Below are 27,919 nucleotides of genomic sequence, written 5' to 3'. Positions count from 1 at the left end.
TGGTTGAGCTATATCTAGCTGAGTGTGTTTATGTCTCTCTATACTTCTTCTATTTATATACTTTGTTTAGATCTTCCAAACACCTAGACTATTTGTATGTGGGCTTTTCAAATAGGATTATATTCTTTGTCAGAGGTCGAGAATAAAATAAAGCCTAAAATAAATGTATCATCAGAGGAGAGGAAACTCCATTTTAAGACCTCTTCAAGGAAGTCGTTGTTTTTTTCTTTTTTTAATAATTAGTTGGATTAAAGAAAAAATAAAGGGTATGAACATGAAGAGACGTAGATAAATGTTTCTTGATGCACAAGTAGGCGGCAAAATTATTACTATACAATAGCACAGTTGTTGGGATATGTCCAATTGGGCCATTCCAAGTCCCTTGATCTTTTCTTACCATTAGAGTAAATCTATATCTCCAATTGAAAATTTTGTCTTGTTTCATACCGACATACAGAGATCAAGACTAGAACTCTTTAGTCAATATTGTCATGTCAATTTTTTGGTCAGAATATTCTCATGCGCTTTTTTTTTCTTCAGAATATTGTCATGTCACTTGTGATCTAGAATTCAAGAAACCTCTATTAATATCAAGACATAAATTATTAGATGACTTAAATTATGTTCTTAAAAATTTAACATTCGCTCGATCTTTTAATCAACAAAGATGAGGGATTTGAATTTGAGATTTCTGTCAATATTTGAAAAAAGACAAATACCAAGAGTTAGTTTCAACTTTTTTAGAAAATGCTATTAAGTTAGTACCATCTTGAACAATGATGTTAATCAACTTTTTGTTATCAAGTTATGACATGGGAAAAAAATATAATACCTAGAGAGCCAGCATTTGAATATAAGTGATATTCTAAACTACAATGGAAGGGGGTCTCTCAAAAACCAAAAAAACTTATATGAAACTGGGATAGCACTGTTTTGCTATCCCCGGCCAATAACACAATGACATGTGGAAAAGTGATCCTACATGTCATTGCGTTATTGGCCGGGGATAGCAAAAAGTGTTATCCCCGTTGCATGAGAGTTTCTCTCCTCAAAAACACACTATCAAGGTGTCATGAGAGTTCGAACGTGAGACTAGGGATTATCATTTGGCCCATGGGTGGAAGTGAGTAGCCCAAGGGTTTAGGGCCAAAGCCCGACCTAACCTGATGGTTAGGCCCACTCGACCCAGTTCATTCTAAGATTGGCTAATTCAGTTACCCCGCTTTAGTTAACCAGAACTTTTTGAAATATGTTTTTAGTTCAATTCTATGATTGTTTGCTCTGGAGAGTGAGGAATTGAATTTGGAATCACTTTCAACATTGAGATGAGAAATACCGATACACCAATAGCTAGTTGGTAAAAACATGTTTGTTGTCTTTCCAATAACAAGTATTATTGTATTGTGGTTTTGTTATGGGAGACAATGTCACCTAAAGAAGAACAAGAATAAAAAATCTACGATGAAAACATAATATCCAAGTCAAATGATGGATAACTCGTCAATGTAATTACTGTCTCTTTAAAATATCATTTTCAATTTGCCATTGTTTTTCCTTTAACAATTTAAAGGAAATATATATATATGTGTGTGTGTGAAAATTAAAAAAATTATCCCTTCTTTTCCTTTCATTTTGGAAAATATCTCAACAAAAAAAAACAATTATAATGTGTATTCGGAGATAAGGGGACGTGAAATTTGACAATGAAGAAAGAACTTTAGTGCCAGTTTTATAACTGATTTTGAACATGGTAGTGGGACTCAAATGAATCATAAGGAAATAAAAAAAAGAGGCGAATAAAAACAAAACGGAATAACAAGGGACTTGTAGCTCAAGTGGCTAAGAGCATTTATCTGTGCTCCCAAAATTCTAGGTTTGATTTTCCCAATATCGATTGTATAAAATGATAAAATCTGGAAATATGAAGTGTTTGAGAGAATGAGAATGACAGAATTTTCTGGTTATTCCAACTTTTTTTTTTTGTTTTTTTGGTATAACTTACCGCAGGAATTTATACAAGAAGTAGGCTTGCTAGCCAAGCTCAATATTAATTACAAGTAGGTAGATTGCAGCTAGTCTTGAGCTCCAAATCCTTGAGCCCCTAATCCTGGCCTCCCAAAGTCAAGCCAACCTACAGTTGGTCTAGCTAACATAAAAAGCAAAAAAAACAAAACAAAACAGAGAAAGGGTACTATCAAGTCTTTGATAAGCTAGCATTTAAAATGGCTAATATCAAGTCATTTTTACTACGTCGTATCATTCCGCGTTCATGTCACGAACCCATTTCATTAATAGTGCCCAAGAACTTAAACCTAATCCAACCTATATAACTGTATCATGTTCTCGTTGACTCACCTATATTTTGAGCTAAGAACAATCAAGTTTCCTGTATTTCTAAAATTTCACATATACAGTAGTTACAAAATGAACACATATATGTAACTACTCATGCGCTTGACAAGTAACTATAAAGCCTTGGTATAATAGACATGGTGACTTGTGTTGCTCTCTTTCAGTCAGCTTGCCTACAGCAACTGCAGGAATTTGTCATATCTACATATAAAGAATGGGACATGGGGTGCCTGATGTTTACAATTAATATAGTCTGCTTATTTGTATCTTGTTTCAAGAAATCTATCCAAGTTGTAAACCAAAGGAGAAAGAGACCCTCAACTTAAGTACGTAACGCGATTTTATTTAATTTCTTCAATTTTGTTTTATAATTTTCTTCAGGTGAAGAAAACAAATGTAACGCATTACAAGAATGTATATGGTAGAAAAACAGAAACGATACAACAAAATATTAAAAGTACAAAATGAGGCATTGCAGACATATTATGATCATTTGTGAAGTCGATAAGAAGGAGTAGCGATTAGATGTTTGGCCCTTGCCACCGTAATGCCCAACGCCTCACTCATGTCCAATTCTTCTGGGAACATGTTATTTGGAAGTTCCCAATCAAAACAATGGACAAGTTGTGCCAACATTAACTGGACCACAGTGAGCCCTAACTGAATTCCTGGGCAACGTCTTCGGCCAGAGCCAAATGGGATAAGTTGAAAGTGATTTCCTCTAACATGAACGTCGCTACCCTCAAATCTTTCTGGTATGAACTCCTCTGCATCGGTCCAAGCACTCGGGTCTCTCCTGATTGCCCAAGCGTTTATGATGACGCGTGATTTTTTGGGTATGTGGTAGCCATTGACGGTGCAGTCTTCAGTGGCTGCATGAGGAACCAACAATGGCGCAACTGGGTGTAGCCTCAGGGTTTCCTTCACTACCATGCTCAAGTAGTCCAATTTCTCCAAGTCTGATTCCTCTACCATTCTCTCTAATTCAACAACATCTTCTAGCTCCTTTTGGACTTTTTTCATTGCTTTTGGATGCCTCATGAGCTCGGACAGTGCCCAGTCCACCGTTGTTGATGACGTGTCCATGGAGGCCACCAGCATGTCCTGCAAAGAAATTTGCCAATTTTTTTTTACATTAAGTGGTGTAACAGACACAGACAAAACTATATACGCACGATAAATAACAAAAGGGACATGTATAACATATCAATTGAAACAAAATTCCACCTAATTAATGGTTCAGATTCACAAATCTTAAACCTCGACATGTTAAATTTTCTCACAAGAGTTTCGTTTTACTTCGAGCAATGCTAGAATAAAAGGACAAATAATTAAAATGATGCAAGGATTTGGTGTTTAATACCACCATGCCAATATGTTTATGTTTTTGTGTATACTAACCATTATTATCGCTTTGATATGAGGGCGTTCGATTCGGTATTCAGATTCTTCGGATCCCATGAAGCCCACAATGACATCAACAAAGTCTTTAGTCCTTTCTCCATTGTTAGATTGAAGATGTTCCTTAATTTGATATTTGAGGTTTATAATTGTTTTGAATATGTATTATATGTGTTGAGGCCCAAAAAAGTCACGAGAAGCCCAAAGACATTTAAACCCCAATATAACATAAAATGTCGGTCATGCGTTGATCCAAGCTGTATTTTGTGAATTAATTCATTAAATAAATAATAGTGTCCATGCCAAGTGAGGCCAATAATACATTTTTCATATGTCAATCACCTATCAAGCTCACATGAACCCAAGTCATGTGATTTACGGGGCTTGCACAAGGGATTGTGGTGTGGAAGGTTACGGAGGCCTACAAGGCTCACAGAAGCTTTTGGATAATGGAGACTTTGGACTAGCTACTTGGGAGCACCAAAGTCCAAGCCCATTACTTAGAGTTCTCCAATGTGGGTAAGTAAATGATATATTTTCCAAGCATTTCCTTTTATCCATAGGAAATAGTCATTTTCCAAATGCCTAGCTTTATCCGTTGGAAATAAGCCTTTTCCAGCACTCCCTATTACCCATTGGAAACATGCCAATTCCGACACTTCCTTTTACCCGTTGGAAATAGTCATTTTCCAATGCTTAGCTTTACTTGTTAGAAATAAGAATGTCCCAATGCTCCCTTTTACCCATAGGAAATAGACTAGCTCCAACACTTCCTTTTACCTATTGGAAACCAAAGAGAGCCTTCCCCTTCTATAAATTGGGAGGCATTGCCCAAGCAAAATCAACATCTCTTGGTTGCTGCAAGCCTCCTAGCAACCATGAGAACTCACCTTTCTTCAGCTGTTGCAAGCGTTCCAGCAACCATCAACCCCCTTCTTCAGCCATCGGCTCTTCCTTTAGCTGCTGGAGTAGCTGTTGTATTCGTAAAAGGACACAAATTAATGTGCAAACAACCAATTAAAAATACCCGCAAGTGCACGAATCTATTGAGGTATAGATTATGTAAGTACGGGGTCGATCCCAAGAAGAACTGTCGGCTTCCTACAAGTTCTAATTTGAGTACATAAAGAACACTTATTTAACACACCACACATGCACAAAACAAATTGGAAACTAAAAATGAGTAAAGAAGGTAAAAGAAAAGAAACAAAACAAGAAACCAAAGAAAAACACAAACAGGACTTTCTATCACCCTTTTATCACATGTTTATCACCTGTGAACAGTATGTGAATAGTGATGGAGACTGGTCATGAACAGTGACGACCGGTCATTTTTTGGCAGATTGGCTAGCGACCGGTCGCCTGAATAGTAACGACCGGTCGTTTTTGGGCAGATTCGTTTTCTCTGTTTTTCAGTTTCGACCTCTGTCCAATTGTTGACCTATAACTTTCCAACCGTTTGTCCAAATTTCACGTTCTTTATACGGTTGGATTCAGCACACAAAAACGAAGAACACAAAGCGAATCAAAATCCAAAACCAAGTACAAACACAGACAAAAAGCGATGACAAAAACACACCACATTTCAAACAATGTAAACACACAAACACAATTTGGGGGGGGGGGGGGTTGGTTTGGTTCATGTGATCTAATGCATGAAAGTAAATGAAACTTAAATTTAAAAGAGAATGGCAGAGATGAGTTATCAAAGTGTGAAAGTACAAAGTAACAAACACTAGGATTTCGGAATCCACCCTAAACAATCCTACTCAAGTTCGTGAATACTCAAATGATGAATTCTAAACGTGTTGATGAAGATGTTCGCAATCAAGATCGGGTTTAGTGGCTCAAGATGCATGAAACTCTCTAAAATAAGTAGAGTGCAGGGTTCGTGCTACAATACTCGTGCCCTCCCCATAACCGAACCTAGGTATGGTTCGTACTTCGATTCAATTACAAGGAAAACCCATTAAGTTCAAAGAGAATATGAGCATCACAAGAATCCTAATAGCATGGTGTTTACATTAGGCATTCAAGAAACCAATTCATATGGATGGTTCTTAGTCCATCCATTTGTTTCTTAGGAAAATATGAAGATACACACAATCCCAACAACCTCAAGAAGCATGCTTTCAAAGGTGATCAATCAAAGAAGAACATACATCAAGGATAGATTATTTTAGTGAATTGAAATTCATCAACAAAATCTAGAAATTCATACACTCAAGTATCAAAATAATAGAGTAATCATGTTTAGGGCTTCAACCTAAGCCCTAGCTATGGAGTTTAGTTCCTCATACTTATTTCAAATACAAACTCAAAACAAAACTAGAAAGAGTATAAAGATTTTGTGAAAATGGGAGCTCAAGGTCTTCAATGGTGGAAATCTCTTCCACTTCTTGCTTTGTTGCCCTTGTCTTCCTCCTTGAGCTCCCTAGCTCCAAGCTTCATCTCCAACTCCAAAATCTCTGCAAAATGTAGAATGAATCACTTCCAATCTTATTGCACTCCCTTTGCTCCTTTGCGCATCCTTCACCTTGCTTTCCAGCTCTCACTTTTAATATAAAACTCATTCTTTTGCCAAAGCCTTTTGCCTTGTCTCCTTGCCAAGATGGGTTCTTTTGTTCTTGTCTTCACCAAGATGCTCTTTGTTTCAGAAAATATATTTCAACCAAAGTAATTTCTTGTTACCAAGTGTTATGGTAACAAGAAGAATCAAGATGACACTTATGGAGGTAAAAACTGGAGCAAGATAATTCTCTGGAGCTATGGTAACATGTAGGATCAGTTGGATAGGCTATACTTGTCCAATGGAGCTCAAATTTGGATATGTTGTAGTTAACATCCATTGGAACAGGTTTCATAAAGATCTTCACCTCATATGAGCACCAGAGCATGCTGATCCAAGGCCAAGAAATGGACCTACGAAAATGAACAAAATCAGAATTTATAACCAATAATGCACTATTAGCTCATTTTCATTCTAACCAAGGTAAAACCTATGAAAACACAAAAAGGAAGTAAAAAGCTATAAAATGTCAAGAACTAACTCAAAATATTAGGTGAATAACATGATAAATCATGTGTAAAAACGAACCGAACAGCAGCACAACAACTTCTTGCTTTGGCTGCTGCAAGCATCCCAGCAGCCATCAATCCCCTTCTTCAGCTTCTTTTAGCTGCTGGAGCAACACAACAACTTCTTGCTTTGGTTGTTGTAAGCATTACAACCATAACCTCCTCCTCTTGAAATCCATCTTCTTTTCTATGAAGCCTCACCAAGCATAACTCCAAGCTTTCCCTTCCTTCCAAGCTATAAGCACCATAGCCACAAACATCAAATTATCAACACCCAAACTCAAGCATATCCAACACCAAGCCAAGCACATGCATTCTCATTTGCTAAACTTGTGGATCTTTAGCTCCCACACTCCAAGCTCTTATTCCAAGCTCATATAATTTCATATCAACATCAGCAAGTCATCTTTAACTCTTCGTCAAGCTGCCGGAAACGTCAGAACCAAACACGCAGCCACTGGAAGAAGAACAGAGTACTCCCCTGGGACATGCTGTTCCCTTGGGATGCTTTGGGCCTAGTCCTCGCTAACTCAGAAAAAGGGGCAACGAAGGCTTGATCCACCACTCTATGGCGGTCCGAGAATCAACAAGCCTGAAGGAGCCTTCCGACGGAAAAAGACCCCAACATAAATGGCGACTCTGCTGGGGACTAGGCCATTAGTCTTGTAGTGGCTCCTGAAAATCACAAGCTTTGAAATTAGTATTCATGCAACTACACTACAAGAAAATTTGAAGATAAGAGCATTCTCTTCAATTTTGCTTTGTTAAGTTGTTCTGAAAAAAAAAATGATGCAAAAACATTTCTAATATTTTCTCTTATGTTGTAGATATACCTTCTCTAACAAAACATCTTGCAAAAGGCCTATGAGGGCTTAGGCAAATCCATCATAGCAAACTACACATGCAAACTCCAAATGACTTGGGGGCTTCATGCCAAGCAAAAGAGAGAGACAAGAATCCAGAAGCTGCTGTAAATTTCAGTTTTCCTCCTGGAAGAAAGTAAACTGTTTGTTACTTATTTGGAGGAAAACAAGCTGTATGTATCTCTTCCAGCAACTCGCTTCACCTCTTCCTTCTCATCTTCAGTTTGCTTCTTCCAAAGATCTTCTTTGAAGCAAGTTGTAGGAGAACAAAAAAAAAAAGCAGGCCTCTACGTACCCAACTCTGCAACCAATTGTTGACCCCAACAAGCTGACTTGGGGGCTTCATGCCAAGCAAATTCAAAGAAGGACACCATGCCATCCAAACAAGAAAACCCATCCACCTTTTTTGCCATACAATATAAATCATCTCTTTGATTACAACAAGCCATCTACCTCTGAGTTTCCACCAGTAATGAGTTTCCACTAGTAATCAGCACACCTAGCCTTTGTCAAAAATCAATTTTGCAATTCACTCCCAAACATTATGCCTTTTCGAGACTTTAACCTCTTAGGGGCTTACCCATGTTAAAACATGTTGCCATTCAGACTCATGCAACCCCGTGCTGTAAATGAGCAAACATGACCTCAGCAACATGCCAAGAAGGAAATTACAACATGCCAAGCAAATCAATCAAGCCAAATTTGCATGAAAAAAAACCAACTCAAGGACAAGTCAAGCATCTAGCACATAAATTTTAGGAAACTTCAAATTTTCTCATGTCATACCAGGCTATACCTTGATTCCAAGGAATTGTATGACTCAACTTCATTCCATTCTCATGCCAAACCAAGCTAAATCTTGATTAGATTATCTACATCCAAAGGAAAAAGACCCCAACAATATGTTTTGAGAAATTGTTATTTACTCTGTGATTGAATAATTGGGCAAGAGATTAAAATGAGTTGGGGTACTTTATTGATTGTTATGTGAATATGTGATTTCACCATGCTAAGTACCCTCCCCTGATTACTGTACCCACATGTGGCGCTGGATTATCCGGCTTGTGGGCAAATTTGGTTATGTTGTACTTTATCACGGCGTGTGATAAAGCAGTCTGTGCACGTAGGACTTAGTGGTTGGGTTTGGCCACACGTGGCATTGGATTTCCTGGCGTGTATGCTGTAGAGTGGTAGTCCCCCGGTTGGACAGCTTATCCCTAGACGCAGGGTAGAAAGTTGAAACCCTGCGGGCTTGTCAAACAATCCCCGTGTTAGATTGTTTCCCTCGTACTCTTGCTAGTGTGACACTGCCATATATATATATAAGTCTATGTTTCGGGAACAGTTTGGGTGGAGTCAAAGGATTTGACTTGGATATTATTATATGATATTGGGGATGTGAGAGTACTTCGATTCCACCTAGATTACGTAGGAATAGATTCAATTGCATGTTTTTAGCATTGTTTTCCAAACAGTGGGGTTATTATATGTGGTTTTCAAATATAACAAAACTTTGTTTTTGTGAACTTACAATTTTCCTGTTTTGCACCCCCCCCCCCCCCCCCCCCCCCCAGAAAGTAGTAGACCTGAGCTGAGCAGTAGAGCGGAGCCCTGAACTTCCAATCCCCGACTTTGTATAGGACAATCTTTATCTATTTTGTTTATGTTGAACTCCGTTCCGTTTGTAAACTGGATTTGCTTTAGATATGCTTTGTTATCGCCTATGTTAGGGTTGAATTTAAGGCCGGAGGCCATTTATGTAAATTGCATGTTATTACCTTGTGCGTGCTACTGTTGGAACTATATGATTGTGTTTTTAACAGGTTGAAAAATTTGGAAAATGTCCATTTTCCAAGGGAGACTTGGACGAAATTTCAGCAGAAAGTCTCGCTCCTCTTTTCCTTGATTTGGAAAAGAGGCTATGGTTAGTAAGTGGGCCCGGCATCAGTTGGATCTTGGAAATACCATGGAATTGGTCACGAATTCTGAGGAATTTTGGGACGGGTCCTGTCAAGGTTGAGCACTTTCCAGCAATTGTGCTTCAGTTCCCGTCATTCTTTTATATATATAAATACAAGGGTACATGAACTGGAGCGAGGACAACCAAAAAAGAAAATCAAACCAAAAACTCTCAAACTGACAAAAATCAAGAAAGATCACACGATCTCAAAAGTCTTCAAACTTAGAAGAAATCAAGCTATCTAGCTTACAAAAGCCATCCAGTTTCTAACAAAACAGGCATAACTTAGATTTATGAGCCCAATTCAGCTCAGCCAAGCAGCTCAAAAGGCTCTCGTTGCAAATGCCATTCAGCTCACATGAATCAAGCAGAACTCGGCTTTCTGCCGTTACAAATTTGGTTCTAAACAAGTGAACCAGGCAGAACTCAGGTTATTCATCATATGAAAACCTCAACAAATGCTCAGAGACACTTAATGTCCTAAGCATACCAGAATAGTACACAAGTGATCCCCAACCAAGCAGAACATGTACAGAAGTGCAGTCACAAGTCAACAACTGCCAATCCAGCCACTTCCAATCAAGCCCAAGTTAAAGAAACCCCAGATCAAACACAGAAAAGACACCAGCCTGTCTTAATCTCATATAGATGGCCTCTAGAACAGTCAGAGCAGACACGAACTTTCAGTTCTGCCCATTTGTCAAGCCTCTCCATGGCTCAAACTGATTACAGCTCTGCCAATTTCAACATTGGTATCAATTTCCAGCTAATCTCTATTAGTTGATGGTGCTGACGTGCAATTCCAGTACAGATACATCCAATCCAGCCTAAGTCACAGGCGGCAATCCAGGCATAAATTAAAGCCCAATGTTCTGAATTCTTTCCAAACTTGGCAGTTCCTCTCCTTTAGTGTATAATAAACAGTTCCCCCATGAATTCGTTTGTTTTATCATTTTCAAACACTTGTATTTCGACTAAACTTACTAGTTTTTACTGTAGGAAATTATAAAGTCCTTACCCGTTTGAGGCAGGAAAAGAACTTACTTGGGAGATATTCCTTACCCAAATTCACAATTGTTTGTTCAAGTCAATAGCTTGGGGCGCAAGTTATTACATCTATTAAGTCTGTTAAGGTTTTTAACTACTAAAAGTGGTATGCTCGCACATAAAGAAAGTTGACTTCTTGACCACCAATGGTTTTCAGGTCAATGGGGAACTTTACCCAACTAGGACAGGTAGAACAGAAAACAGGTAAACAGTTTGTCATAACTCACATCCCACCAAACAAGGAGTAGCTGGCCATGCCCCTTCCTATGCCTTCTCAATGCACAAGGCCCCAAATCAAGGAGAGCAATGTATACTCTACCACTACTTGGACTACAAAAGGGAGCTCACCAACTCCAAGCAAAGGGACCAGCAACTACCACTTCTCCAAGAGCTCTCCCAAGCCCTTTATTTCTCTTCTACAAGAGCTCTTAAGCCTCTCTTCACATATCTCTCTCTCATGTAAAATGTAATCTCCATATTCAAATACAAATATAAAGCTATAAACTGTAGTGGATGTAGCCCCATTATGGGTGAACCACTCCAACACTTGTGTTACGTATGCGATTATTTCTTAATTCGTTAGGTACAAATTCACTCGTTAACAATAAGCTAGCATTTAAAATGGATATTATCAAGTCATTTTTAATGATTCATTCGTATTCATGTCGTATCATTTTGTGTTCATGTATCAAGAAATTGTCACTACTACAAAAATCGAAATAGACGACGGTAATCCACCGTCGTGTATTCGGTTTTTCAACCGTCGTAAAATCAAGCGACGTCTTTTCATGCATATAACCACGACGGTAAATCCCCGTCGTCTATTATTTTTAAAAACGACGGTTTTTTAATAAAAAGGGTAATCTATTATTAAGTAAAGACGACGGTTTTTTTATAAAAAGGGTCGTCTATAATATATAAAGACGACGGTTTTTTTATAAAAAGGGTCGTCTATAATATATAAAGACGACGGTTTTTTTATAAAAGGAGTCGTCTATTATATGTATAGACGACGGTTTTTTTATAAAAAGGGTCGTCTATTATATGTAAAGACGACGGTTGTTTTATAAAAAGGGTCGTCTATTATATGTAAAGACAACGGTTTTTTTTATAAAAAGGGTCGTCTATTATATGTAAAGACGACGGTTGTTTTATAAAAAGGGTCGTCTATTATATGTAAAGACGACGGTTGTTTTATAAAAGGGGTCGTCTATTATATGTAAAGACGACGGTTTTTTTATAAAAAGGGTCGTCTATAATATATAAAGACGACGGTTTTTTTATAAAAGGGGTCGTCTATTATATGTAAAGACGACGGTTTTTTTTTTAAAAGGGGTCATCTATTATATGTAAAGACGACGGTTTTTTTTATAAAAAGGGTCGTCTATTATATGTAAAGACGACCGTTTTTATATGAAAATGGTCGTATATTATGAATTAAAGACGACCCTTTTCATATAAAAAGGGTCGTCTATTATATGTAAAGACGACGGTTTTTTATAAAAAGGGTCGTCTATTATTAAGTAAAGAACTATGTTTTATTATATCCAAAGACGTCGGTTTTGTTAAAAAGCCATCATCTATTAAATGTGAAGACGACGATTTCTTGAAATATTGTCGTCTATTAACTCTAAAACAACGATTTTTTAGTAAAACCGTCGTTGATTGTATATAAAAAGACGTTATGGTGTTAAAAGAGGTCATTGATAATATATACAGATGACGGTTTTTCCAATAAAACCATCGTTTTATTATCTTTAGTTTTTTGAAGAGTCAATAGTTATTACATAGTCAACCAATCTTTATTCTATTACATACATACTTCCTACCTATAATTAGAAATAACGGAGCTCACAAATTCTACTAATTTGATTTTAACTTCATCAATTTGTTCTTGGGTTGACTTAGCTCTGCCTTCTTGCACATTTTCCAAGTTGTTGGTGTCGAAAAAGGAAAGACCTGCACGAAAGAGACCCCAATACTCTTAAACATAAACTTGTTTAGCAGTAACCTAACCTTAGCAAAAAGATCTATGCAGCTCTAGAATGACAGCAGAACACAATTGGCATAATTGGCAAAGTACCTGTTCTTGTGGTGGCACCATAACCTGTTCATGTGGTGGCACCATAACAAATGAAAAATCAGAGATTCAGAAAATTAACAATGAAATTCCAAAATAATTAAAGTAAACAACAAAAACAAAAAGTATTTTGGACCTGATGATGTTGTCGGTCCAAAAACAAACGGATCTAGTGAGGGATGGGTATGTTTTGCCTCATCTTCTTCGTCAGCTTCTTCTTGATTACGAAGGCCTTGTGGGACGGCTGTGCATATTTATAAAAAACCCAAATGAGAAACTCACTTAAATCCCACGAAATTAGCACAATACATGAACAAACATATATATATATATATATATATAGATCGATTTCCATAAGTCTTTCTAGATCTAGTCGCTGAGTTTGATGAGCGAGTTGAGTGCCTGAGAGCGAGATCTTCTTTGAAGAAAGTGAAGGTCGAGATCTTTCAAATCAAACCTTTCAACCAGCTTTGATTCTCAAATACAGAACCTCCCTCTACATCTTATGGATCTGCGAAGACCTCAATCTCTCAACTCCTTCATTGATATCGATTTTTTGATGATTTTGTAGAGAGTTTCATGATGGTGTTTTAGAGAGTGCAGGAGGGTTTCAAGGAGGGAGAGATAAGGTTTTCAGACACGGAGGAAATTCTGAAAATTTGTCGAGCGCGAATTCACTTAAGTAGCCTTTTTTTAGCGTGTTTTAAAAGACGACGCTTGTTAATGAGAGATAAGGTTTTCAAAGACGGGTGAAAATTTGAAAATTTGTCGAGCGCAAATTCACTTAAGCGGCCATTTTTTCGCGTGTTTTAAAAGACGACCATTTTTATCAAAAACCGTCGTCTTTACTTAATAATAGACGACCCTTTTTATAAAAAAACCGTCGTCTTTATATATAATAGACGACCCCTTTATAAAAAAAACCGTCGTCTTTACATATAATAGACGACCCTTTTTATAAAAAAACCGTCGTCTTTACATATAATAGACGACCCCTTTATAAAAAAACCGTCGTCTTTACATATAATAGACGACCCTTTCATAAAAAAAACCTTCGTCTTTACATATAATAGACGACCCTTTCATAAAAAAACCGTCGTCTTTACATATAATAGACGACCCTTTCATAAAAAAACCGTCGTCTTTACATATAATAGACGACCCTTTTTATAAAAAAAACCGTCGTCTTTACATATAATAGACGACCCTTTTTATAACAAAACCGTCGTCTTTACATATAATAGACGACCCTTTTTATTTATACTTTCATTAAATACAACATAAGATTTTGTGGTATCCACTAGTGTAAATATTTTAAATTGAAGATCAAATTGAGTCATTGTATTCATATAGGGTCAAGGAGTGTAGCTGTAAAAAAATCATCAAAATCGGAGTTAAAATAACCGTTAAATCTTAATTTTTCGTTTATAACCGTCGAAATGTTTTGTCCCGTTACTTGATCTCTGATTTATTTTTTTTCCCGATTTTTGGCGTATATGATCACGATGTGTAAACAAACAAGTTTGAGGGTTGGATCGTTGAAACTAGTTTCGTAGAATGCATATGCCATCAAAACAATATATTCACTAACAATTAAGAGTTTATTTATACTTTCATTAAATATAACATAAGATTTTGTGGTTTCCACTAGTGTAAATATTTTAAATTGATGATCGAATGCAGTCATTGTATTCATATAGGGTCAAGGAGTGTAGCTGTAAAAAATCATCAAAATCGGAGTTAAAATAACCGTTAAATCTTGATTTTTCGTTTATAACCGTCGAAATGTTTTGTCCCATTACTTGATCTCTGATTTATTTTTTTTGCCCGATTTTTGGCGTATATGATCACGATGTGTAAACAAACAAGTTTGACGGTTGGATCGTTGAAACTAGTTTCATAGAATGCGTATGCCATCAAAACAATATATTCACTAACAATTAAGAGTTTATTTATACTTTCATTAAATATAACATAAGATTTTGTGGTATCCACTAGTGTAAATATTTTAAATTGATGATCGAATGCAGTCATTGTATTCATATAGGGTCAAGGAGTGTAGCTGTAAAAAATTATCAAAATCAGAATTGAAATAACCGTTAAATCTTGATTTTTTGTTTATAACCGTCGAAATGTTTTGTCCCGTTACTTGATCTTTGCTTTATTTTTTTTCCCGATTTTTGGCGTATATGATCACGATGTGTAAACAAACAAGTTTGACGGTTGGATCGTTGAAACTAGTTTCGTAGAATGCGTATGCCATCAAAACAATATATTCACTAACAATTAAGAGTTTATTTATACTTTCATTAAACATAACATAAGAATTTGTGGTATCCACTAGTGTAAATATTTTAAATTGACGATCGAATGTAGTCATTGTATTCATATAGGGTCAAGGAGTGTAGCTGTAAAAAATCATCAAAATTAGAGTTGAAATAACCGTTAAATCTTGTTTTTAAAAAACCGTTATCTTTACTTCACAATAGATGACCCTTTTTAAAAACAAACCGTCATCTTTACATATAATAGACGACCCTTTTTTAAAAAACCGTCATCTTTACTTCATAATAGACGACCCTTTTCATATAAAAAAGGTCGTCTTTACTTAATAATAGACGACCCTTTTTATAAAAAACCGTCGTCTTTACATATAATAGACGACCCTTTTATATGAAAAGTGTCGTCTTTACTTCATAATAGACGACCTTTTTCATATAAAAAGTGTCGTCTTTACTTAATAATAGACGACCCTTTTTATAAAAAAACCGTCGTCTTTACATAATAGACAACCCTTTTTATATGAAAAGGGTCGTCTTTAATTCATAATAGACGACCATTTTCATATAACAAGGGTCGTCTTTACTTAATAATAGAAGACCCTTTTTATAAAAAAAACCGTCGTCTTTACATATAATAGACGACCCCTTTATAAAAAAACCGTCGTCTTTACATATAATAGACGACCCTTTTTATAAAAAACCGTCGTCTTTACTTAATAATAGACGACCCTTTTTATAAAAACCGTCGTCTTTACTTAATAATAGACGACCCTTTTTATAAAAAAAACCGTCGTCTTTACATATAATAGACGACCCTTTTATAAAAAAAACCGTCGTCTTTACATACAATAGACGACCCTTTTCATAAAAAGGGTCGTCTTTACATATAATAGACGACCCTTTTTATAAAAAACCGTCGTCTTTACTTAATAATAGACGACCCTTTTTATAAAAAAAACCGTCGTCTTTACATATAATAGACGACCCTTTTATAAAAAAAACGTCGTCTTTACATACAATAGACGACCCTTTTCATAAAAAGGGTCGTCTTTACATATAATAGACGACCCTTTTATAAAAAAACCATCGTCTTTACATATAATAGACGCCAGTTCTTTCAAAACAACCATGTCTTTACCAAAAAAAGGACACTTGATTTTTAAAAGACGACGCTTGTCATACCTGCTGTCGTTGTTTTTTGGTCCGATTTTAACTATGAAGAAAAGCTTTTTAATAAGACGACGCTTTTTTATTTGTGTGCGTCGTTATAAAAAAATTCTCAACAGTATCTCCATTTTTTAGTTGTTTAAGTCACTTATCCACGACGGTCTTTTGTTACCGTCGTCTTTTTAAAAACAACGACGGTTTTTTGTTCTTCCGTCGTCTTTTTCTGGTCGTCTTTTGCCCTTTTTGTAGTAGTGTGTCAGTACCAACCCCTTTCATTCATAGTACTGAAGAAATTAACCCTATTCCAACTCATTTATAACCGTATATCATGTTTTGGTTTTTTTTTTTTTTTTAAATATCGTGTTTCGGTTGACTCACGCGTATTTTGAGTTAAGAACCAAAAATCAAGTTTCATGTATTTTTAAAATTAAACTTGTCACAAAATGAACATTCACTTAATCCGGAGTAATAACAAAACCATTATATAAAAAAAATAGTCCCGTAACTTATCCAACAATACTTTATTAATAAATAAATACAAAAGAACATTTCTTCATATGGATAGAAAAGGATATCCTACTTGCCTTGGTTAACTATATAGACATGGCGACTTGAGTTGCTCTTTGAGTTTCCATGGCATAAATCCCCACCGGGTTAGGTCCTCATCAAGTCTCGGACCCCTAATGAGGGAAGATTTCGGGAGAAATTCAGAGGCAAGTACGGGGATCTCCAAATTTGAAAAATTCCCGGTTGAGAATGGGTCGGGGATGTTATTGTTATCCCAATCCCCATACCTCCGATGAGCAATATATATATTAGAAATTTTTTTCCTATGCAGATATCCGAACGTATTATCGTGCGGACACCATGTATTTTGTATTACCCCTCCCTATTTTCCTGCCTATTTACAATAACATCTGTACGATAATAACGTGTATATATAATATATAATATAATATACCCATGTAAGATTATGATTTAATATAATATTTATTTTGTTTTACCAAATTGAATTAAGATTATTTTGAGTTGTTGAGTTGAATTTTATAATTCAATTGAATGTAATTGAGTTGAATGATAATGAAAGATGAAATTTAAGTGTTATGATGTAGGATAAATATATATATATTTTAAAAAAATTGGGGATTCGGGGCTTGGGAGGTTGCCCCCGATGGAGACAGAGATTCCCCAAAAAAATTTCACCGAGAATAAGGTCGGGAATAGAGATGGTATTGCCATACTTGACCCCAAACCGACCCGTTGCCAACCCTCTGAGTCATTGGAAGGGCAGCTTGCCTGCAGCAAAAGGAACAGCAATTGCACGAATTTGTCTTATCTACATAGAAAGAATTGGACATGGGATGCCTGAAGTGTACAAAATCTGGGCTTATCTTTTCTGGCCCCAGCTGTCTTCTTGGACATGAGATGGGTTATTTTTTGCTTTTGGGCCTCTTGGTTCACACATACGCAAATATAGAACGAAAAATTGTCTGCTAATTTCGTTTTGGTTTCAAGAATCTATCCAGGTTGTAAACAAAAGGAGAAAGAGACCCTCAACTTAAATGATTAACACATTTTATTTAATATTACAAGTACAAAATAGAAAATACGTACATATAGGCGTACACAGACAAATGACACGCTACAAGAGTGATACATTGTAGAAAAACAAAAAATACGTATAGTCGACAAAATATTACGAGTAGAGACATTGCAGACAGATTATGATCATTTGTGAAGGCGATAGGAAGGAATAGCGAGTAGATGCTTGGCCCTTGATACCGTAAGGCCAAACATCTCAGTCATGTCCAACTCTTCTGGCAACATGCTATCTGGAAGCTCCCAATTAAAACAATGCACAAGTTGTGCCAACACTATCTGGACCACAGTAAGCCCTAGATGCATTCCAGGGCAACGTCTTCGGCCGGAGCTGAATGGGATAAGCTCAAAGTGATTTCCTCTAACATCAATGTTGCTACCCTCAAATCTTTCTGGTATGAACTCCTCTGCATCTGTCCAAGCACTCGGGTCTCTCCCGATTGCCCACGCATTTATGATAACATGCGATTTTTTGGGTATGTGGTAGCCATTGACAGTGCAATCTTTAATGGCTGCATGAGGAAGCAACAATGGTGCCACTGGATGTAGCCTCAAGGTTTCCTTCAATACCATGTTCAAGTACTCCAATTTCTCCAAGTCTGATTCCTCCACCATTCTGTCCAATCCAACAACATTTTCTAGCTCTTTTTGGACTTTATTCATCGCTTTCGGATGCCTCATGAGTTCGGAGAGTGCCCACTCAATCGTTGCTGATGATGTGTCCATGGAGGCCGCTAGCATGTCCTGCAAAGAAATTCGCATTGTTTACATGAAGTAGTGTAAAATTTGGACTCAAATTCTGTTTAAAAGTTTAAAATTTGGATTCAAATAGAACACCAAACAAGCTTTAAATTTTTATGTGCACTCACCAATATTATGGCTTTGATATGGGGGCGTTCGATATGGTATTGAGATTCTTCAGATCCCATGAAGCTCACCATGACATCAACGAAGTCCTTAGTTTTTTCTTCATCGTTAGATTGAAGATGCTCCTCAATGATCTTCTCAAATAAGGTATCAAAAGCCTTGTTAACAGACTTCATGCGCTTTGTAAACCCTTGGAGGTCAAGGGGAGCAATAAAAGGAATGTAATTGCCCAAGTTAGGGGCAGACAATAGTTGTGAGCCCTCTTTGACCACAGCCTTCAACCCCCTCGCATCAAACTCCTCATCCATGTACTTCTTCCCAAACACCATCCGGCAGCTCATGTCCGCGCTGAGACACAAGACCTTGTCACTCAGATCAACAGCAATACTTCCACTATTTGCAGCGGTACGAATAGCCTCAACACATAGAGCAACCTCTTCTATCCGCATGGACTTGAAGGAGTTTATTTTTTGGTTGCTGAGCAACTCAAGGGTGCACATCTTTCGGATGTCTTTCCAATACGGACCATATTCGGCAAAGCTCAAGTTCCTCTGCCCAAAATTGATGTGCTTTGCACCTTCATGGGGTGGCCTGCTAGCAAACGCAAGGTCGTGTGTTTTGAGGAACAGCTCGGCAGCTTTCGGAGATGAGACAACAATGGTAGGCATAAGGCCTAAGCGCATGTACATGATGTCGCCGTACTTTCGGGCTAGCCGATGAAGATCCTTGTTAGGAAACTCCCCTAGCAAGTGAAGGCTTCCAAAAATGGGGAACCCTCTTGGACCAGGAGGTAACCTCTTGTTCTTCCACCATGCTTGCAGGATATGAACAAGGGCAAGCAACCCAATTGTTGCCCAAATCCAAACCATTGCTAGCTCCTTGGGGATGATCTCAAATGGTTGAGCTAGGAGAGAGAGAGAGATCTCTTCTATAACTTTTGGAAAAGGTCTTACTTTTGTGTCTTTGTGTTCCTTACTTTTCTCCCCTTTATAGTAAAAGCTTAATCCTCTGAATGGACACATGTCTCTTGGTGCGCAAGTAAGACGATTTTCTTCGTTCTTTCATGTCAGCAAGAGTAAGCGGCATTTATTGTTCCACAGAAGTGAGTATAATTCTTTTATTTATTTTTTCTTTACTTGTTGATCACTCTCCCTCCCTTTTAGGTCCAATTGAAAACGTCACCACCTCTGAGTTTCGAAGAGTGGGCCATTGGAGAGCGACTATATTAGAATAACCTCATTTTAATTTTCGGTCATGGTCCACTCAAATGTTAGGGTTGGCCATAGCTAGCCGGTGAAGATTCTTGTTGGGGAACTTCCCTACAAGTGAAGGCTTCCAAAAATATATATGTGTAGAAAATCATCTTTCTTGTTAAATTATGATTTGTGTATAGAGAAATTAAGATCCAACACCTAGAATATTGTATGTGGGCTCTTCAAATCGGCCATACTTTTTGTAGGAAAATCACAAGCTTCTTGATCTACAACCATTCATAAAGTATCCTAAGGCACCATTTCAAATGAAGCATCAGAATTGAATCGTACATGCCAGCATGCAATAGCTAGCACAGACCTCAGCTGGTCCTATTCATGAATTCAATTCTCTTCTGGAAAGTTGCTATAAAGACATTTGATTTGTTCATTGTGTAACTACATTCAGCAATACAGTATACTGCTAGACCAAGCTCAATATTAATTACAGCAAAAATTTATACAAGAAGTAGGCTTGCTAACCAAGCTCAATATTAATTACAAGTAGGTAGATTGCAGCTGGTCTTGAGCTCCAAATCCTTGAGCCCCTAATCCTGGAGATTGCAGCAGCCTCCCAAAGTAGAGCCAAACTCATTAGGCCCCGTTTGGTTCACGGAATGGATTTGAGGGGAAATCAATTCCCATGTCATTTCCCAAGGAATGGGAATGAAAGATTCATTTCCCACGTTTGGTAATGTTGGGAAAGTAATCGGGAGATTTCACTTTGTTTCCTTTCCCATGTTTGTTTTGAGTAGGAATGAAAAACAAAATTTGTATAATTTTCCAATTATACCCATATTAAATCAAATAAAAAAAAGAATGCATTTAATTATACGTTGTAATTATAAATTGTTCATAGGGACAAAATAGTCATGAAAATTGTGCATTGAATGTTGACACATTTTCCCAAACTTTCCCATGAGGAGGGAAAGCAAAACCCAAGTTAAGAGGGGGGCATCATTTTCCCCCCTACTTTCCCATGTGCCAGGAATCCGTTTCCCATTCCCGGACTTACTAAACATGGGAAAGCAATTGAATTCCCATTCCTATGCCTCCTTTCCCATGAACCAAACGACCCCTTAATTCAATCAACCTCATTAATGCAGCCGACCTACAGCTGGTCTAGCTAACATAAAAAGAAAAAGAAAAAACAAAACAGAGAAAGGGAATTGTTAAAAAGTAATACACATTTGTACTAGAATAATATAGAAATGTCTTGAATAATCTAGAAAAATCAAGATTGAGAGAAAGTAGAAGTTAGAAATATCTATTAACTATAACTAGATAAATCTAGAATCATGTGAAAAATTGTGGCTAAAAACAACTTTGGAAAAGTCAAACTAACTTTTCCAAAGTATGCTGCCGACATAGCACTCCTATATGGGTGGTGCTAGAGGCACCAACTTTGGGCACCAACTTGCTCACCAACTCTCTAATAGAGGTGGAGCCCGCCAATACAACGGGTCCCACGCTCTATTAGAGAGTTGGTGAGCAAGTTGGTGCCCAAAATTGGTGCCTCTAGCATTTTCCCTCCTATATATAGCTATTAGTGAAAAATTGTGGCTAAAAACAACTTTGGAAAAGTCAAACCAACTTTTCCAAAGTATGCTGCCGACATAGCACTCCTATATATAGCTATTAGCAGCACATATGTATTTATTCAAGGAAAACTTGAAATCTATAGCTGCCTAACTCCTCCCTTTAGCCAACCCTTGTATCCAACCAATTCTAAAGCCTTGTACCCTTCTTATTTCAATCAATAAAATAAAATAATCTTGTTACCCTTTCAAAAAAGCTTTCTATTCCACATAAAGAATATTGTCCTAAATAAATCAACTATTCTCTAAGCCTCTCTTCTCCCTTCAACTAACAGGAACTAACAAGTCTTTGATAAGCCAGCATTGAAAATGGCTAATATCAAGTCATTTTTACTATACATTAGTTACAAAATCAACACATGTCCCTCGACCAACACTCATGCGCTTGACAAGTAACTATAAAGCCTTGGTATAATAGACATGGTGATTTGTGTTGCTCTTTCAGTCAGCTTGCCTACAGCAACTGCAGGAATTTGTCATATCTACAGATAAAGATTGGGACATGGGGTGCCTGATGTTTACAAAATATAGTCTGCTTATTTGTATCTTGTTTCAAGAAATCTATCCAAGTTGTAAACCAAAGGAGAAAGAGACCCTCAACTTAAGTACGTAACGCGATTTTATTAATTTATTCAATTTTGTTTTATAATTTTCTTCAGGTGAAGAAAACAAATGTAACGCATTACAAGAGTGTATATAGTAGAAAAATAGAAACCATACAACAAAATATTAAAAGTACAAAATGAGGCATTGCAGACATATTATGATCATTTGTGAAGTCGATAAGAAAAAATAGCGGTTAGATGTTGGGCCCTTGCCACCGTAATGCCAAATGCCTCACTCATGTCCAATTCTTCTGGCAACATGTTATTTGGAAGTTCCAAATCAAAACAATGGACAAGTTGTGCCAACATTAACTGGACCACAGTGAGCCCTAACTGAATTCCTGGGCAACGTCTTCAGCCAGAGCCAAATGGGATAAGCTGAAAGTGATTTCCTCTAACATCAACGTCGCTACCCTCAAATCTTTCTGGTATGAACTCCTCTGCATCGGTCCAAGCACTCGGGTCTCTCCCTATTGCCCAAGCGTTTATGATAACGCGTGATTTTTTGGGTATGTGGTAGCCATTGACGGTGCAGTCTTCAGTGGCTGCATGAGGAACCAACAATGGCTCAACTGGGTGTAGCCTCAGGGTTTCCTTCACTACCATGCTCAAGTAGTCCAATTTCTCCAAGTCTGATTCCTCTACCATTCTCTCCAAATCCAACAACATCTTCTAGCTCCTTTTGGACTTTTTTCATTGCTTTTGGATGCCTCATGAGCTCGAACAGTGCCCAGTCCACCGTTGTTGATGACGTGTCCATGGAGGCCACCAACATGTCCTGCAAAGAAATTTGCCAATTTTTTACATTAAGTGGTGTAACAGGCACAGATAAAACTATATACGCACGATAAATAACAAAAGGGACATGTATAACATATCAATTGAAACAAAATTCCACCTAATTAATGGTTCATATTCACAAATCTTAAACCTCGACATGTTAAATTTTCTCACAAGAAACGGTTTCGTTTTACTTCGAGCAATGCTAGAATAAAAGGACAAATAATTAAAATGATGCAAGGATTTGGTGTTTAATACCACCATGCCAATATGTTTAAGTTTTTGTGTATACTAACCATTATTACTGCTTTGATATGAGGGCGTTCGATTCGAGATATTCAAATTCTTTGGATCCCATGGAGCCCACCATGACATCCAACAAAGTCTTTCACTACTACAAAAATTGAAATAGACGACGGGAATTCATCGTCGTCTAGAAAATTCCCGTCGTCTAGAAAATTTTCAAACCATCGTGAAATTGACTGCCATCTTTTGATATATAAAACAACGACGGATAATAACCAACGTCGTTAAATCCTTCAACATCACAAAATATAACCAACCGACGTCTAAACCCTATTATTTATATTGTAAAATGAAACCTTGTACAATATTAGACGACGGTTTTATTAAAAATTAGACGTATAAAGAATATTATATGTCAAGAACAAAACACAAACCGCCGTAAAACTAATTATCCACATCCCTAATTGAAGGAATACGACTTGTATAACCTAGAAACCGTCATGGTTAACGTATACTACGTTAAATAAATAAAAAAAACCGCCGTCTAAATTATAAACGACGACGCATACACAATAGAGCGCCCTTTTAAAGCGGATTACATGTCAATAATCACACAGGAATGGACGTAAAGATAATTATTCACGTCCCTAATTGAAGAAATACTTAGAAACCGTCGTGGTTAACTTATATTACGTTGAATAAATAAACAAACCGACGTGTAACTAAAGAAAGACGATGTAAACACAAAAGAACAGACGTTTCAAGAATATTAAATGTCAATATTCACAAAGAAACCACCGTACAGATAATTATCCACGTCGCAAATTGGAGAAATAAAGATTTGTATAAACTAGAAACTGTCGTGGTTAACATATACTACATTAACTAAATAAACAAACCGACGTATAACTTTTAAAAAACAACGTATATACAAAAGAACAGCCGTTTAAATCATATTACATGTCATTAATCACACACAAACTGACGTAAAATGTATTAACCACGACATATAGGTAAAAAAACGTCGATTATATGATTATCCACGTCGGACTGGAGAGAAAAACGCCTTGTTAAACATATTCCACGTCCATCTCTTACGATATTCGTCATGTAAATTGTATAAAGAAGTCTCTTTGACAGTGTTAGACGTCGCTTTTTCTAAAAAGCAGACATCTGGATATTTTAAAATGACACAATTTTACTTAATACTGCCGTAAAAAATGCCATCCACGACACCTTTTTTTAATGGATGACGTTAAAAATAATATTGAAGTCGTGGACAGGAAAAGAAACGACATGGATTATAATTTGAACGTCGGTTTATATAAAATAAAGGCTGTGGATTTTATGGAAATATACGTCGTGCGTTGTTTAGTAGGCCGTCGATGATGTTTATTATTACCGATATGATTTATTTTAATAAACCGATGTATTTTCCTTTTTAGATGGCAGTGTTTATTTCTGTACGATTGCATTTTCTTTCCACAATGTTTGTAAAAATACGACGTTGGTTTTATTTTAGATGTCTGTTTTTCCAGTTTTTTAACTAGACCATCGTATTTCCCACCTTTAAGCCATTATTTTAAAATTTTGATTTGTCGTGCCCAGAACCTGCATAATGAAAATGTGATCAGAATTAAAATGATATACAGAGCTATTAATTAATGTCATGCAATTAAATGCATAACTAATGTGATACATTACAATAATCAATCAATTCATATATCTTCACACCCATCTCTAATATTCTCACTCCCAAACTCAAAACACATGCATAACTAGAAATGTCCCCTTCAAAAGAATGAATTGTATAAATAAAGATGAAGAAGAAATGGAGTACAACCAACAAAGTGAAGCATCCAAGCAATTAACACATGCAAATGGGATGGAAGCAAGAAAGAATCAATTAAATTCACATGCTTGTGAGATGTCATCCACTCCAAAGATGCTCCAATTCAATGTCACTTGACTAAAAAGATGATGAAAGCCACAAGAAAAGGGAAAAGAATAGAAAAGAATTCAACAATGGAATTATGGCAACCTCACCAACATAGACAAGATGAAGTGGCAGTTATGGATTGTATTAAAATAGGAAAGGTGGTGTTGGAATTCATCATGATGTTCCTCCCTCTTAGCTCTATAAATAGAGAAGTCTTCAAGCTTCAAAACATACCAAGCTCACAATCTTCTCTTGAGCTCTCTCTCCTTCCTCCAATTCTTCTAGTTCTAAATTTCTGTTTTAGTTTTATTTTATGGGAAACTAACTCCCTAGCTAAGGCTAGGGAGAAAACTTTTAATATGAGTGTGTAATCTTTGTTAGTTTGATCCAAACTTGCTTTAATGTGAATTTATAGTTTTTGTTCAAATGGAATTTGTAGTTTTCTTTTTAATTAATTGATGAATGTTTGATAATCTATTTCATGGGTTCAATCATGTTTTTCCCATTGTGTAGTAAAAACTTTCATTCTTTTAAAAGAGAAGAGAATTACTAAGATTAATAAAATTTCGACGAAGATTATTTTTTGATAGTTTGTTGCCAATGGTACAAGTTATGCTTAGACACTACTACAAAAAGTGAAAAAGACAACCAGAAAAAGACGACAGCAGAATATAAAACTGTCGTTGTGTTTAAAAAGACGACGGTAACAAAAAAACCGTCGTGTATAAGTGCCTTAAACAACTAAAAAATGGAGGTATTGTTGAATATTTTTTAAAAACAACGCACACAAATAAAAAAGCGTCGTCTTATTAAAAAGGTTTTCTTCAGAGTTAAAATATGACCAAAAAACAACGACAGCAAGTATGAATCCACCGACGTAGAAAATAAAGACGATAGTTCACCAAAAAACCTGCCGTGTTAACTCCTAACTAAACTCGACCAACTGTTCTTTGTCCGCGTCGTATAATATTATGGAATCCACGTCTGTATACTACGACGGTGCCTTCTCTGTAAACCGTCGTCTTAATATTTATTTCTTTTTAAGATTTAATTATTTTTTAATTTTGTTAGCCTACGAAAATTAAAATGAGATCCCAAGAGGTCTTACCATTGAGATCTTTGGATCCTGATCATAATCGAACCACCAAAGTGAGAAATACACAAAATTCAAAAAGAAACCAGAACTGAACTGACCACGGCAAACTTTGAGAAAGACAATGTTTTGAAAAGTTAATGATGTGTGCGTTTTTGTGTCTTTGAGATACACCAAAACGCATACATCATTAACATCCAAATTATTGTCTTTGAGATGTGAGAGAGAGTGATGAGAGAAGAAGAACTTGGAACCCTAAATGAAAACTGAAACTGAAAGAAAGCATCAAATTTATACAATAAATCTTTAAAACCCACGGCGGTCCTTATACACATACCGCCGTCTAATTGTACAAGACCACGTCGGTTATTCTTTAATGGAATCCACGTCGTATAATTGAATGGAATCCACGTCGTATAATATAATGGAATCCACGTCGGTATATTACAAAAAACGACGTGTTAAACAATGTACCATGACGCGATAGATTAATTTATTACAAATTTATAAATAAACCCAATCCTAGACATGTATTTATAAAAAAAACCCAAACACTATTTAAACATAGAAACACACCCAAAATCAACAATTGTATATTTTTTGTGTGTGTTTATAAATGGGTTTTGAGTGTGTGTAATGATGGGTTTTGGGTGTGTTTATAAAGTGTTTTGGGTGTTGAGTTTTTTTTATAATTTCAGCCCCCATTTTGGATGTTTTAGTGAAACTCCCTAATTTATCAACTTATTATTTTGGAGTGTACTACGACGGTACATACAACACTACTGTCGTATTTATTTACCACGTCCTAAGTTCAAATTAAAGTCGTATTTTTTCTATTTATACGTCTGCCTTCTCTATAAACCGCCGTCTTATTTTTATTGCTTTTTAAAATTAATTAATTTTTCTTTTATTTTGGTAATATCTTTCTTAACACAAAACAAAATTTAATTCTCAATCCTCAACAACATTTTCGTCTTAAAAGGCAAATCTCTTCGTGGTTTCTTTTCTGCCTTCACCCTCAGCTTGTTCAACTGTTTCTTCCTCTCATATGCAAGCTGGGCCCTCTCCTTCCTCTTGTTTTCAAGCTCCTGCAGATCAATATTTAATAGGAGCAATATTTAAAAGGCAAATCTCTACTGATAATCAAAATCAATAGGAATGACCATCTTGGTCTTGCGAGGAATCATTCTGCAAACCAAAGACAATTTATACAAAGAAATTCACCATGCTTGGTCTTGTGAGGAATCATTCTGCAGAAAATGCAACTAAAAACATTTGCTTTCAGAAAGAGCAAAGGGCAAGAAGAAGTTGGAACCCTAGTTGAAAACTAAGAGTTCAAAAACGAGTGAAAAAATCATATTTAAACAAATTATCGTAAATATCCACGTCGGTTCTATTACAAATAGCGACATCATATTTAACAAATCAACGTCGTCCTTTTCACTTATGCAAAGAGAACGACGTCGTATATTACAAACTTTTGTCGTGTATTAAAAAGAGAACGACGTCGTTTTCAGAAACCCAAAGTAACCACGTCAGTTTATTAAAATACATAGTCGTTGAATTTCGAAGTACAACGTCAGTTTAGATAAACAAGCGCCGTCATAACCACATCGGAATTCCAAAAGTTGTTTGGCCATAGTGATAACCACGTCAGTTCTGACTTATTTACCGTCATTATAACTAAATACTAGGGCGGTTTTTAATAAAAA

The 27,919-nt window shown here is 36.4% G+C and overlaps 1 protein-coding gene and 1 pseudogene across 1 annotated transcript; both read right to left on the bottom strand.

Moving 5' to 3' along the window:
• Positions 1-2,702: 2,702 nt before the first annotated feature.
• LOC110767878 (cytochrome P450 71AU50 pseudogene) lies at positions 2,703-10,368 on the bottom strand (annotated as a pseudogene).
• Positions 10,369-17,778: 7,410 nt separating this feature from the next.
• Positions 17,779-19,670, bottom strand: LOC110767875 (cytochrome P450 71AU50-like). Its single transcript, XM_021971541.2, has 2 exons — positions 18,699-19,670; positions 17,779-18,573 (listed from the first exon to the last, which is right to left on the bottom strand). Exons 1-2 carry the CDS (start codon positions 19,563-19,565, stop codon positions 17,959-17,961), a joined length of 1,482 nt encoding a protein of 493 aa, XP_021827233.1. The 5' UTR covers positions 19,566-19,670; the 3' UTR covers positions 17,779-17,958.
• Positions 19,671-27,919: the final 8,249 nt, after the last annotated feature.

Source organism: Prunus avium, chromosome 4 (genome assembly GCF_965620075.1).
Source record: "Prunus avium chromosome 4, drPruAviu1.hap1.1, whole genome shotgun sequence".
Taxonomy (NCBI): domain Eukaryota; kingdom Viridiplantae; phylum Streptophyta; class Magnoliopsida; order Rosales; family Rosaceae; genus Prunus; species Prunus avium.
The sequence above is the reverse complement of the archived record's forward strand: the minus strand, read 5'-3'. Positions and strand labels throughout refer to the sequence as shown.

What these genes read in the sequence shown, in the direction of transcription:
- LOC110767875 (XM_021971541.2), bottom strand. Translation starts at nt 19,565, where the DNA reads ATGGTTTGGATTTGGGCAACAATTGGGTTGCTTGCCCTTGTTCATATC. An exon ending in ATATCAAAGCCATAATATTG is followed by an intron (nt 18,574 to 18,698) that starts GTGAGTGCACAT and finishes ATTTCTTTGCAG; the next exon opens with GACATGCTAGCGGCCTCCAT.